General features: G+C 29.1%; 1 protein-coding gene across 2 annotated transcripts in view; it reads left to right on the top strand.

The window, feature by feature from the left end:
• The window catches only part of LOC143255482 (coiled-coil domain-containing protein 22 homolog), a 47841-nt gene extending 37188 nt beyond the window's left edge, over positions 1–10653 (top strand). For both annotated transcript variants that reach the window (XM_076511213.1, XM_076511223.1), the window contains 4 exons: positions 4310–4405; positions 5455–5514; positions 7173–7247; positions 9568–10653. In XM_076511213.1, the coding sequence (XP_076367328.1) occupies positions 4310–4405; positions 5455–5514; positions 7173–7247; positions 9568–9678 (342 nt within the window). In that variant the 3' untranslated portion in view covers positions 9679–10653. The remainder of the gene's footprint in view (positions 1–4309; positions 4406–5454; positions 5515–7172; positions 7248–9567) is intronic.
• The last annotated feature ends 4339 nt before the right edge of the window (positions 10654–14992 follow it).

The raw sequence follows: 14992 nt of genomic DNA, 5'->3' as shown, positions 1-14992 counted from the left end.
ACATGATGCATGTGACCCCCTCTATACTCCTTTACCAGACTATCACTTCTCATTTGGCTTAAGTTTTCTTATTCAGACAGTTTAGGTTCTTCACTTTAAAATTTTATCAGTTGTTTTTAATCACATTAATCTTTTTGTGTTGTTTGTAAGAAAACTAAAGATCAAAGCCCAGTTATAGATTTATCTCACCTCATCTGCTTCATTTACCTTTTTCAGTTTACCATGGAGTCTTTTCTCAATCTGAGGTGGGCATTTTCTCCAGGTTTATCTGCATACCTATATCAATTCAGTCGCATTCTTATCATTAGTTTGTCCATCTTGGGGTGGTTTATCAAATTAGAGCCTTAACATTCAGGCTTGCTTCAGCTCCTTATGATTTTCTGTGAGGTAGTCTGGGCAGTTGCCCAACATCTTCATGTTCTGGGGTTGAGTTTCTTGGACAACTCGCTTCTTCTTGCTCACTCTGAACTGGAATTGGCTGCTCAAGTAGGCTGGTTAATCAGAATTGAAAAATCCTTCTTCAGACCTACTTGATATCATCCATATGGGGAGACCTTTTTTGATGGTCACATCAGTTGGGCCCAGCTTTCTCCTTTAATATTTTGTTCTATGGAATTGTTAGTTTGCCACAACCTATCAGTTCCATCATTTATTGCTCTCAAGATTCTATTGCTTTTGGATATGTGATCTTCAATAGTATATTATCACCTGACTTTCTCAGTCATACTCGCATGAGATTTCTGCAGTAGGCTCAATGATCAAAGGAACTTTGCACAGAATCCTTTATCTGCTCCAATTACCCTTTCTCTTAAACAGCAAAACAAAAAGCTATTTATTTATCAATGTTCTCAAACTTCTAGCTGTACATCAGGCATTGAATCACTTCATTGTTCATGCTCAGCATTGTCTGGTAATGGTTCATTCCAATAATTCTTACAGTAGTGGCACATATCAGTCACCAAGGGGGCACTGTGTTGAAAGACCTAGGTTTTTGGTTGTTGGATCTATTATGTTGGGCCTGCAAACAATGCATTCATCTCATTGCATGTCATTTGCCAGGTGCTTTCAATCTTGTTAAGGGTCAACTTTCCCATCCTGACCAGATGTATCTGATGGATTGGTTCTTAAATCCCCTTGTTTTCATGGAGCTTTGCAGTCTTATGGTTTCTCCCTATGTAGAGGCATTTGCTGTGAGCCTCAGTCACAAGTTGTGTCTCTTTTGGTTGCTGGTCCTCTCATCATCAGGCTCTGGTAGTTAATGTCTTCAGTTAAGATTGATCCAACAAATATCTCTGTTTACCTTCCTATCCAATTACTTTATTGTGCTATCTCTCTCATCAGTAGTACTTCTTGTCAGGCCCCTTTGATTACTATTTAATGACCACCTCAATCATTTCCATGATTACAGCACCTGCTACTCTCCTCTTCTATTGTCCCCTCCTTTCTTTGTCAACCTCAGTCACTGGTCCTACCTTCCACATTTCATGTTTTGCATCTTCCTGTCTGGCCCTTGTCTAGTCCTGGGCAAAGAAATTTGGTATCTTCCATTGAGTTGCTTTCCTTTCAGCTGGTTCCAAAGTTGGTCTACAACTCGGGGACTTTTTGCTGGTATTTCTACCTCACTTTACCTCCTTATGAACCACCTTCTTGTTCCATGTTTCACTTTCTCTTAAAACATATTTCTTTCTCCTTTTAGTCTGTGAATTGATGGTCAGATTTATTTGTAATTGATGTTTCCTGTTCTTTATCACCTTACCTATCTTCTTTAAAAGGCAGCACTGAACAGGAACAGCTAATTTTGTGAGAGGAGGTGAGTACCTATTGAAAATACATTTTCAGTATAGCCAAATTATAACTTTAACCATTTTGTGTATGAATACTTTTGTATTTGAATACTTTTAGTGAACCTTTTAGTTATTAATATGATTCTAGACAAGAAGGATGGATGAATTATTGTTAAGACTGGGTTGGACATAGCCTATTTTGTTAGTATTAAGTCTGCAGTTTTAAGGGTACAGGGTTTGAGATTTGATGTCCTTTGAGCTGTGGGTTCATTATGAATAGGACAGTCAATCCCATTATTCTGTTCTGAGAGTCAGATAAATCATTTGTAGTGACAGGTGGTTCCAACAAGCTGTGGTCAGTAGTTCAAATCTAGGAATTTCTATATCTATCCTAAGGGGTGAGGATCTCTGACTTAGCCATCTAACCTATGTAGGCACAAGATGTCAATGATGTTGAAAATTCCTACAGACAGGATATCTATTTTCCTTTATAAATGAGCTTAAAACATCTTAAAATAGAATAGGGAGAAATTTCAAAAACTTAGCCCATCCTAAACAACTTTGGTAAAGAAGTGTAATTAAGATTCTTCAGTAAAGATAAAACACTAGAAGAGATAGTTCAATAGAAATAAGAAAGAAAATGTTTTAGAAAAATAGCTTCTGTAAGTATATAGAATTGGAATGTTCAGCATAAAAATACTTGTTTGTTGTTTTGGGATCAATTACGAAATTCAAAGGATTCAAATTAAGTCTGTATAAGAAAAAATATTAAAATGTCCATAATTTGTAAACAAATAGTACTTACAGTTTCAATAATTCTTTGTGCAGTTTACTTCTGCCAGGAAGTTTTGATTTGAAGTATTTATAAATCAATCTGAGCATTTGTAATTGAGTCTCCATTCATCTCAGAAGTTTACATATGATATAAGAACCTATAAGTGAAAGCAAAGAATGAATAATACAGTAAGATGTCAACAAAATAGGTGTAGAACTTAGGTCGTAGGCTTTAAATAAAAAAATATCAATACTCTTCCTATCTCCTTATTTTCATATCTACATTTTTTAACATTGTTATTAGATTATTAGCAGGTAAATGTGCTATAAATAAATAACTTATTTCTACCTCTATAGGCTAGACTCAGATAAATAAATTAAACACAAACATATGTATTTTGTTAGGAATAAGATGTTGAAAAAGGCTTAACATCTGTATACTGTTTTAATATTCACAATTTTTGTGGATTGAGATACTACAAAATTTCAGTATTTTATACTGAGGTAGTTTAGTGGGCAGTTTTTCTACCAAGTTGGGCACTACATTGAAATAAGAATTTGAGAAAGTATGTAACAGATATGAACTTAAACTGATACAGTTGTATTCTAAAAAAATATTGGCCAAATAAGAGCATTAGCAATCTAAATGAAAATCTAAAAAGCATTGGACTTATTAGACATTGGCATTAGTTTTCCATTACTAATGTAATATTTTCAAGTGAGAAATGATGGATCTGCTAATAACTACAGAGTTGTTTAGGAAATAAGAAAAGTGATTCTGATTTGGATAATTTTACTGAATCCTTCTAGTACATGTGCGAGTAAAATAATGAGACTAGATAAAGTTGGTAAAATTGAAAATCTTTGTTATTCAACATAAAAGAAAATATGTATGTATTTATGCAAAAATACAGTTGCTTATACTAGGCTGGCTTAATCCCATGGCTTTGTTTTTCATGCAGTTAATCTCTTTTAGAATTAAACAATGATCTTGATTTAAGACTTTATTCAACAATCTCCATTTAGAATTACCTCAAAAAAGTGTCTGAATTCAAGAGTTAAACTCACTTTTTTTTGTCCAGTCAACAGTGTCACCTCATTACCTTTATTCTATCACAGTTGGCCATTTAGACAATGTAAGCTTGGTTACCAAAAAATATAAAAGTGCTTATTCTTTCAACCTGAATGATGTGTGTTACAGCAGCATTCTCGTAGGCTGAATAGACATTAACTGCTATATAAGACAAAGAAACAAAGCAACTATAATAAGGCAGTTTTAATTACTTTGCATACTATGTGTTGCTACCATTACAGCATGGAAACTGAATACTTTTTAAAAAGATTTAAATTCTGATATCACTAAAGCTGGTAAAAAACATAATATGCCTGCATATCACATCATTATACATTTTTCTTTAATACTTAACATGTTTGTTTATAAAAATATATTTTCTTAGTGAAAACAGAATTACTGAAGGAGTAGTTGTTTCAGAAAAGGAATGAAAAATCATTTGTCTGACAATATTGTATGAAAAAAATGCAAGTTCATGTTTGTTCTTATTCATACAGTTTATGATTACTGAAAACCTTTGGCTTCATTTCTGTATAGCATAATATTTGAACTTCATTTTATGTTACTTTTTTATATTATTATTATTATTATGATATTTTAAACGAAGTTTAGAACTAAAAAAATATGCACTGGTGATTCTGTTGTTTTTTCTTTCCTTTGATTATTATAAAATATCTAGGTTTTGATTGACACCAAAGCCATTCAGAAAGAAATTAATCAACTTTCTGGTAAACTTGATCGAACCTTCACAGTTACTGATGAATTAATCTTCAGAGTAAGTTCTAAGAAAAGATTATTTTGTTTGTGCTGTAGTGTACAATTTGCTTCTTTTTTATTTTTTTACACTGCTCTATTTAAATTCCAAAACGTGGGCTTCTAGCTTTGCATATGCTTTATGGTTTTAAGATTTTTTACCAGAATGTTTCTGCTTTTAAATTTACTAGCAAAAATAGGAAGGTACTATGTTTTTAGTTTATAAAAACATTTATTCAGAATATACACTGTTGCATAGTTTATTTTATAATCTGTATGTATCATTTTATTATTGCTATTTTTAAACAATATTTTAGTTTTATCTTCTTGAAATGCATAATTTCAACATAGATCTAAAAAATGTGAATTTTTAAAGATAATTTTACAAGTATAATTGATCAAGGATATTGTCATCAGTATTGGTCTGAGTGTAAGTGTTTGGACAATATGACTGGCACATTGATTGTTATTTCTCACTTTTTATAAATTATTAGAATTTTGTCATTGTCTTATAAAATTAAATAATTACTTAAATTTTTCTCAGTTTGGGGGTACATTTCTTGGTTTCTACATTGCACTAAGACCACTAAATAACTGTTGAACCAAGTGATGAAAATATTTCACTTTGAGGAAACTAGTAACACACTTTTTAAGTTCTGTTTTCAAAACATTCAACAATCTTAAATCTCTGATCATAGGTATTAACTCATGATTTTGAGCTGCATAAAACTTTTCAGCTATGGACAAATCTTTAAAATTTCTACACTTGAGGCATTTTAAAAGTAAAAAATTTGTCAAGCAATTTATGTAAATACGAGTTTACGTATCTCCATAAAAATACTGAGTTCTTTGGAGAAAGGAGATGACTTTTTTTTTGCAAAGCCAGCAGTAATTCTAAGTGAGAAATGGGTTATCACATTAGAAATAAGTAGTGAAAACTTGCACAAATGTGAGAGTAGGTCTTGTATTTTCCAAAATTCATTTATGAAGTTTTATTTTCTCTCTAATTCTTTGAATAGCAATAGATAGGATATAGCTTCTTTCTTTATTAACATGTGGTCTCTGTTACAGGATGCAAAGAAAGATGAAGCTGTTAGAAAAGCATACAAGTATCTTGCAGCTCTTCATGAGGTATATTTTTTTTGTGGTTTGCCTTTACTTGTGTTATGGTCACATTTCATGTGTAATTTACACACACACACACACACACACACACACATTATAACCATAATTTTTTAAGCCAAAACAAAATATGTTGCATTTTTTAAAAAAGATCCTAGAATACAAGCTACATTTTATAATCCCACATTGTAGCTTGTACCCTAGGATCTTTTTTGAAAAATGCAGGGTATTTTGTTTAATTTTTTAAATTTTAATGTGTTTTGTTTTGGCTTAAAAATTATGGTTATAATATAATTAATCATAGGTTAAAATTTGCTGTTTTTAACACAGCCCTTACTCATAATTTTGTTAGTTATTTAACTTGGTTTAAATGAACTTTCATTTCACTAATAAATATATATACATATATGGATACAAGTAGCAGAGTTGTCTGTCTGATGCTACATGTTTGAGTTTGGCTGTCTTTTTAAATTTACCACCTTAAAGCTGTAAATGTGGGCTAAAGATAATCAAGGAATTTGGTGGTGAAATATGTGTAGCCAACAACAAATGAAGCTAATTAATATAGAACAGATACCTTCATATAAGTGATATGTGTATTATAGATTATGTTAGTGGAAGGTGGTATTCTCAGCCCCCATGTATAATAGATTTAGAATATATAATGTGTATAGATATAAAGGACAATGCTAACATTTTAGTTGCAGACAGTTAGATGTTCATTGCTGCTACTCTATATCTTTTTTTTTCTTTTTTGCAGATTAAATTTACAGCACATATATTGATTGAAACTGTTAAGTGTAGATGTGTAATATATTGTTTGAAGTTTTTTTTTTGTAATTATGTATTTGAATGTTGATTGTATTTGTCCTTGAGCTCTTTTATGTGTAAGGTTTTTCAAAGTATTTATGTATTAAAAAGGTAGTTGTTTATATCTAAGCTTTCAAAATGGTATTATTGTGTTTATTATTATTATTAATAGTATGTTAAAAATATATAATACACTACTGGAATGAGCAGTAAGTTTCTTAAGAGGTACTTGTATTTAATATATACAGTATCATAATTCATGGAAAATCATATGAGATAAAAAGAAACATTAGGTTTTGAATCTTTTTATGAATATTTAGGTACAATATATGTTTATAAAGTTAGCAGTGACTTCATAAAGACTTATCAAATATATTCAATAAGATTTAAATTCATTATTTTTATGCTATTTGACCAAAGTTAAAAGCTGTTATATTGGAGTCTAATAAATTCAGAATGGTTTTGAAAAACTTTTGTAACATTCTTTGAAAAATTATAAATTTGAAATGGTAGTTTATTCTAAAATGGAGCTAAGCATAGTTGTGTAGTTTGTGTGCTAAAATTGTTAATCTTGGTACCCATGGTTTGAGGTTGTGGATGTACTATAAGTGATAATGAAATTTCACTATTTAGTTAGAGAAAAGTAACTCAAGAATTGATGACTGATACTGTTGACTAGCTATCCTCTAGTTTATTAGTTCAAAATTAGTGACAGCTTTATAAGTTTGTACATAGGATGTAAAGTAATATGAGAAAAAAACATGATCACCTGTATGTTTAACTTGAGAAATGGGATTTTTAATGTTTATGGTGATAGTAATTTTATTTTAATAACTGTTTTGATTTCTTTCATGTAGAACTGTAGCTCGCTAATTCAAACAGTGGAAGAAACTGGCACTATTGTTCGAGAAATCAGAGATCTAGAAGATCAGGTATGTGTTATTTCAAGCATTTTGGTATTTATATGTGGCAGTTAAAAGTGGACTTTCATCCTATTATTACTAATACTTTTGAGATCAATAAAGCCTTTACCAATTGTTTTGTTTTTAAAAGCTCATAACTTTACAGTGAGTGGTATAAATCATTACAGTGCCTATCAAAAGTGTGCTTAAGTCAAACTATTTTTTATAATGCAATTATTTTTAATAATGTTTCCAGTTGCTACATTATACTGTAGAAAATACCATTTTTTCTATTTTATGTGAGAACTGATGTTGCAATTTCTTTCATGAAATATTGTTTTCGAGTTATTCATTGCTCTTTTTTTCACTATTGCAGTAGTATATACATACACATAAAAGTGTTAAGTTGAACAGAAAAAACATAGTAATTTAGTTGGAATCATTAGTTTTTGGATATGTTAGTTGTATATTCAAACTGAAAGTGGTAGTTTCAACACTGATGTATCCTATGAATTTAAAACTTGTGTAAATTTGTTGTTACGATGTAAAATGAGAAATATCTATAAAGCTTTTATTATTGCTCAAAGAAGACAAACAGAATGTTGGTGGGGTTAATGTTTAGTGCATAAAATCAGTTTTGTTTTTGCTATAATTTCCTCATTGTATAGAAGGAATATTATAAAAGTACGAGGATTTAAAGTAGAAATGAGCATTCCTGTAAGGAACTTTTGAAATATAATTCTTTTTGGCATTGAATGTCTTAGGTACATGTGTAATAATAAATATTTTAATTTATTTAGGTGCAGATGATTAAGTGAAAGATAAAAAAAACAACAAATATTTTAGCATTTTGTTCTTTAGAACTGTTAAATACAAGTTTATTTTATACAAGATATGTTTTATTTATTGAGCACATAAAACTTAGGCCTCAAGTAAAGTGAACTTATGCTAGGAACAAAAGTTGTTGTGTGTGTTCCTTTGGTATTTTGATAAGAATGATAAACTGTTATTCTCAAGGTTCTTTATCACCATTGACATACAGAGCTGAAGCTAATTTGTCAAACATGCATGTTTTCAGATTATAGTTGAGAAGTTATGAAAGTTGTTGTAGTAATTAAAACTACTTATTTATTTCTACAAATAATACAATTATTACATATTTGACTGATTTGAAGACATCATTTTAAAAAGTTCCACCACACTCTGAAAACCATTACGAAATTTATAGTACACTATTAAAAACTCATAGTTGTCCAGTTTTTAGTATTATAAGAAAATAATTATTATTGAATAGAAATAGGCTATCCATCTGGTTATTGTTCTAATATAAATTTTATTTGTACACTATCTGTTAAAGTTAGTGATATGTTGTGAACTGGACATTTTAACAGCTAAAAACTTCATTAACCTTATTGCTGTGTGTATCCTTTAGTGTGCATGGCACATTTTAGTGGCTTACATTTAAAATCTTATCTACTTTTTGTCTATGTTATACTAATTAGCATTGAACAAAATCTTAGCTAATAACCAGCATTTTAATGGTGTTTAAGTGTTAAGTTCTTAATTTTGAAAGGCAGTGTTTAAAAAAAATTCTTAATTTCCCAGAGTCTGACACACAACATTTTATTTTGACATGTCCTCTTCTCTGTTTTATCTAACACTCCTCCAATAAGAGTGAAATTAAACATAAATTACTAAATACAAAATTGTTACTGCTCAGACAAAACATAATTTTTGTTGCTTCAGTTTTGTTTAGTTACAGAATTATCACATAGCAAATCAGACCCTTATTGTCACACCCACCTATCACATGTATAATATTGTTTACCGACTGGAGAATTGTCAATTTCACTGTTAGTACAAGGTTTGTTCCCACGGATAATAATAATATGGCACGAGGCATGCATGAGAACAATTTGGAGTAGCTGGTGGGTAATGCAATTCAATAGTTTCAAAAGCAAATGTACTTAATGTTGGCTTGAAATTTATTTTCTCATGTCATTTTTACAACGGTTTGAGAGTTGTTTTTCTCAGAGTACAGTATTATGCAGTATTTGATAATAGAATTTAGTTATATTTTACAGTTAGCATTTTAATGACTCTTAAATCAACCTTTTTAAAGCCATTTGCTAATTCTTTTATTAAGAGTAATCTAGTAACTACACTGTTTGGTGGCTTAAAAGTGTAAGGTAAGATTGTATACACTTAAGTAACATAGAAATATAAATAACTAAGTGCATAAGTGCAAATAACCCAACTTGTTATTTAAAGTCTAATTTTTTTCATATGAAATAATTTTCTTTTCTATTTGGTATTTTAAAAATAAATCCTTCCTATTATTTCTCTATAGATTGAACAAGAGAGTCAGAAGAAAGTAGCTGACAATTTGGAACGTATTACAGCAGATTACAAACAGATGAAACAGGAGAATTCCTCTCTTATGACTCAGCTAAAAGTTTAACTGCATAATAAATAATGTGAACATCATTTTACTTGTAGCTGTCAGAACATTACAAAGTACTACTAACTGATTTTTGGAAGAAGTAAAAGCATTAATTGTTTTCAGTTTGTTTGTTTTTTGTCACCTTGATTAAAATTCATTTAGTAACAGCAAAAATGCTAAAGAAAATTTCTTGCATTTTAAGAAATTTTAAGATTTATGACTTTTTTCTGTAATATTGGTATAAAAATGTTGTCGGAATTAGAAATTCCCTCATATTTACATTAAAAATACTACTTGCTAAAGTAGCATTGCAGATTTATCTTTGAAAAAGTAGATAGTGTTGACTATAATCATGTCCCATTACTGAAGTTAATTCCAAATACTAACCAAATGATGTAAGTCTCAAATGTAAAGATCTTTTAAATTAAAAACATAAATATGTGTGCACAATCTGATGTTTTATACAGTTATTTATCATTAAAATGTGTATAAGGAGCTTAAAATGGGATCACTGATTTAACATTCAATGTTGTATTTTATTAGTATATGCACAGTATTATCAGTAAATTAATAATCTAAGTTAATTTACCACATTTGCTCATATTTAACAATGCTCTATAATGTTTTCTTGGAAATATGCTTTTTGTATAAAATGTAAATTTTCATTTGAATTCTTAGTCATGTGTGATTAGTTATTCTTCATAATTATATCTGTCCATTCTAACTTTTAAAAAAATAATAAAGTATTTAATTTTGACTATGAATTAGTAATAAATACTATATAAACATTGTTTTTCATTCTTTTCAAAGCAGAATTTTTCACCTCTTTCAAGTGATGATCCATTTACGTTTAATAACAAGAATGGTCCAACTTAATTTGATTTTATATTAAGAGACAAAAAAAAAACAATTTGGGACACTGTTTATCTGATCATACTATTATATGCCGTACTGTTCTGTTTAACCTTGTATTATAAAATAAACATTTAAAAAGAACCTGTATTAAACTTTTGTGCTTATTCTTCAATTTATATTATTAATTTACTTACAAATTTCCTAACAAAAGCACTTGTGTGCAAATACTTGCCTGCAACTGTATTACATGAATGAAACATGAAACTTTAAACTGTTTAGCTAATATAGTGCTTCTCAATCTTTTTCTTTACTTATTTTTGAGATGTGCAAGTTTTATTTTTTAAAATATTATAATCAAGTATTGAAAACTACATTGAGTAATGGTCTGAAGTTCAGAAGTCTCATTTTTTTTCATAGTTTAAATTCAGTATTTACATATATTGCCAAACCAGGTTAATAAAACGTCTTTCTGGTATAGTATTGAGTAATTTTTTTTTCAAATTTCTTTTATCTCAATAGCTGACCTCCCTTTAGTTTGTCACTTCAAAATTAGGCATGACTACAGTAAATATACCTCAGGTAGTTTTATGTAAAAATCAAACAATTTTTATTTCAAAAACCAGTTTACTTAATGGTAGCTTCAAATTTATAATTCCAATTTCCTCATTATATTATTTTTACAACAGTTTGACAGTTTATAATTATAGTATAATGTAGTCTTTGATAATAAAATATATTTACTACCTTCTCAAGATTCATATAAAATATAATAATTGTATTACTAACACAAAATCACGTTTATTATATGCTTTTTATCAGGTACCATATGATTCATTCCTTTGGGGGGTGCAATGTAACTACAATTGTTTACTACCTTATCAAAGTAAATGTGAGAAAAAAACAACTAAAGCAGCATTTGTTAATATAATCACAGGAATTTCAATGGATGTGTTAAAAGTCAAAACAAGATGTACATTTTTAATATATTATACATCAATAGATATGTAAAACTGTAAATGATTGGTACACAACATTCAAGATGCAAAATCTTGAGATTCACATCCATCATAGGTATCCCAATAAAAATAAATGCTTAAAAATTACCATTAAGAAATACTAAAACATTTACACTTTACATTATTGAAACACAATCGGATTGTATCTACATGTTCACAAAGCTGAGCTAAAATTTGATCATGTTAATTTCTGAAATTCTTCGTGGTGGTTTTGAAATATAAGTGTGAAAGGTGTTATTTGGAACTAAAACTGGTTGCTAAAATCTATTTCAATCAAGTAAGTTGGGTCAGAATAAAAGCTTTGGGTTTTAAGAAGGATATATGTTATATGATGAATTGAACATAAAGTGGATACTGAGTACTTTTTTCTTACTGATAAACATCATTTTTCAAATTAAGATGAAATAACAGTACAGAAAATATATCTTGTAAAAGCATAAAAATTTTATGGATTACTCTGCAAAATTAATACAGTTGGTCTAAAACCATTTGACCATTTTAGGTACAGCCATGGTAGTTAGCAGGTATTTGAATTTATGATAATTTTCATAGTAATATTACATGGTATACTTCTGTATAAATTTAAAAATAAAATATTCAGTGATGCTTGTAATAGATTTATCATTATGTGTGAACACCTATACTTGTTTCAGTATAGCTTACTTTGTTGCAAGTAATGTATATTCTTGGCTGTGGATTGTGCAAGTCTTGACTGTTCTTGAAATTTGTAGAAGACGATATTTGTTTTACCAAAATACACTAAAATGTTGAAATTTCAAGAAACAATGCTGAGTCCTATAAAAATAGCTATTCAAGAGACGGAAAAATTATTAGTGGAACGTTACAGTCAGTGTGCTATAAGCATCAGAAACTACAGGGTGTTCGGAAAGTCACTGTGCACTTATATATTTATTAACAGACATGTTTCAATATAGAATACAGGAGGTAAATATGAATGATAATTATAAACAATGTTGCAAGTGGCACCAATACAAGCCTGGATCCTTCTTATTTTGTTTCTAAACACCTATCAGTTGCTGGCTTGAAATAGACTGAATAAAATATGATTACAAAACTGCACAGTGACTTTCCAAACACCCTGTATAACTGTGATTAATATCTATTAATCAGAAAACTACAGACTTGTACCAGGAACGTTTGTAGATTTTGAACGTTAGGAACTATTTAACTTCAGTGAATTAACTTTTGGCATTAGTAGTTCTATGAGGACATTAAATAACTTCACTGGAAAAAAGTCAGCTTGTAAGGGTGTGAGGCCAAACAAGCTAGCTAATGAGCTTGGCAAGGTGTGACAGTATCAACTCAAAATTAATTTGCTGCTCCTGGAACTAGATAAATAAAAAACTCAGGTTTTGTTTTTTGTATATTAAAATATATTTGTGTTAAAAATGAAAATTGTGTGTATCAATCTTGTTGGCAAATATGATAAATTTGACACATATGAACATTTAATTAACTGCCAAACTTAAAATTACTGTTATTTGAAATGGTAATACATAACAATAAATCAGAGACCCATCTGAAATAAATTATAATACGTAACATGCTAAAAAATTTAAATTTTTTTCCTATTACTTATTAGTACTTTTCCTATTGAATCATGTTGAAATATTTTAAAAATTCTTTTATACTTGTTTATAATGACACTGCAATGATGTAAAAGTGTGGAAATACTTATTACAAGTAATAAAGCTTGCAACAATATTTTGTGTTACCAAGTTGTTCAGAAAAAATGTTTACATGGAATGTATGTACTGAAGAATTAGAATGTTGGTGATGGAAAACTGTATTAAAGTTTCTTTACCCAGATATCATATCTAAGATACTAGTGGCCCAATAAAGTGATTGTTAGATTTCTCAGACATAATAATCATGAAGAAACAGGCCTAAAATTATGTAAGTAAATTGTTAATTATTTATATGCATTACTTTAGTTGTTATATTTATTTACTCATAAAATGTGAAACTTAAAAATAATTTTATTCATTGTACATGTACAGTTGAAACAGCAGAACGTACATAAACAACCTAAAGAAATAATATATGTGATCAATTGTAACCTAAGATTCAGTTAATATTGACTCTCTTCTTACTGACTGGAACTTTTAATTCGTTTTGTTTTTTTTTAATTGGAAGTGCAAATCTTTTCAATCATATGTAGTTTACCCAGCTCATTCCAATGATGGAATACTGTGTTTTTATTACTAATTTCCTTTTGTAAACTTTATACTTGTTTTTCCAATTAAAAATTTTGTTTTCAAAAAAGGGAGGCAAATGTAGGAATAGCTAATATCAATCTTTTGAAAATAATGTGAACAAGATAGTTGGGATGCCATTTGCTTTTCCCTACATAATAACAAACATATACAGTGTTGCAGAATGTCAACAGATAAAAGTAGGATAAACTCCATTGTGAATGAATAGCTATAGGAAGCATTAATTTTTGCCTGTGCTATTATGCAGTGATGGTGCAAATGTCATCCCTACAATCTTGCTTGCATTGTTTTTGAAATATTGATATTAACCATCCCTAGAATTACTTCCTTTTTTTGAAAATGATTTTTTTCTTTACTTGTTTTTTAATGCAGTGTTTCAATATACACAGGAATGTTGTATTTATAAACAAATTCTAAAACCATTAGGTTCTAACTCTAACATTTATTGTTGGCTGGTAATCTCTGTTTCACCCTGTACTTACACTTTTTAAAATGACATTAAATTTCTGTAAGAAAGTTAACTTCAAGGGGTAATGATATCTTTTAAATTACTGCTACTTATTAATAATACTTACAAAAATACATAGTTCATGTGAAACTATGTCACCTCAATAAAATTGGCTGACACTGTTGTTTTGAGTTATCATGCATTATAAAAGCAGTGGAAGAAAGTACAGTAAGAAATTCAAACTGTTTACTATAATATTTAAAGACATTCCAGAACTTGTGATTTGGTCATTACATAGATATTATTATAAAAGGAAACATTATATGGTATTGAAAAATTCTGATAACCTCTTGAGTAGATATTTAAATTAGTACTTCAATTAATAATATGAGCCATCCCTACATAAGCAGCATTACCATCTGCCTGATACTTATATGCACATATTCTTTTGTGTAAAACACAATGACTCCAGCTTGGTTTCACATTTCCAAGTAATACACAAATAAATATTGCTAAGCTCTTACGTTACAAGCACATTAAAATTCATTTTGCTGTCAATAGCAAATAAATTGTACAATACTATAAGAATTGTAATCATTAACTGAAAAAACGTGCCCTTAGCTTCAATATTAGGAGTTAATTCAAGAAATGTAAATGATCTAGTTTAACATCTGTAGATTTATATAAACTTTATATTGAAGTTTGTTTCAGTAAAATGTGTTTGTATAAAATATCAACTTCTGTCAAACCATCTCAAAAATTATTTTTTGTGATGA

Source organism: Tachypleus tridentatus, chromosome 1 (assembly GCF_004210375.1).
Source record: "Tachypleus tridentatus isolate NWPU-2018 chromosome 1, ASM421037v1, whole genome shotgun sequence".
Lineage (NCBI taxonomy): Eukaryota > Metazoa > Arthropoda > Merostomata > Xiphosura > Limulidae > Tachypleus > Tachypleus tridentatus.
The sequence above is the reverse complement of the archived record's forward strand: the minus strand, read 5'-3'. Positions and strand labels throughout refer to the sequence as shown.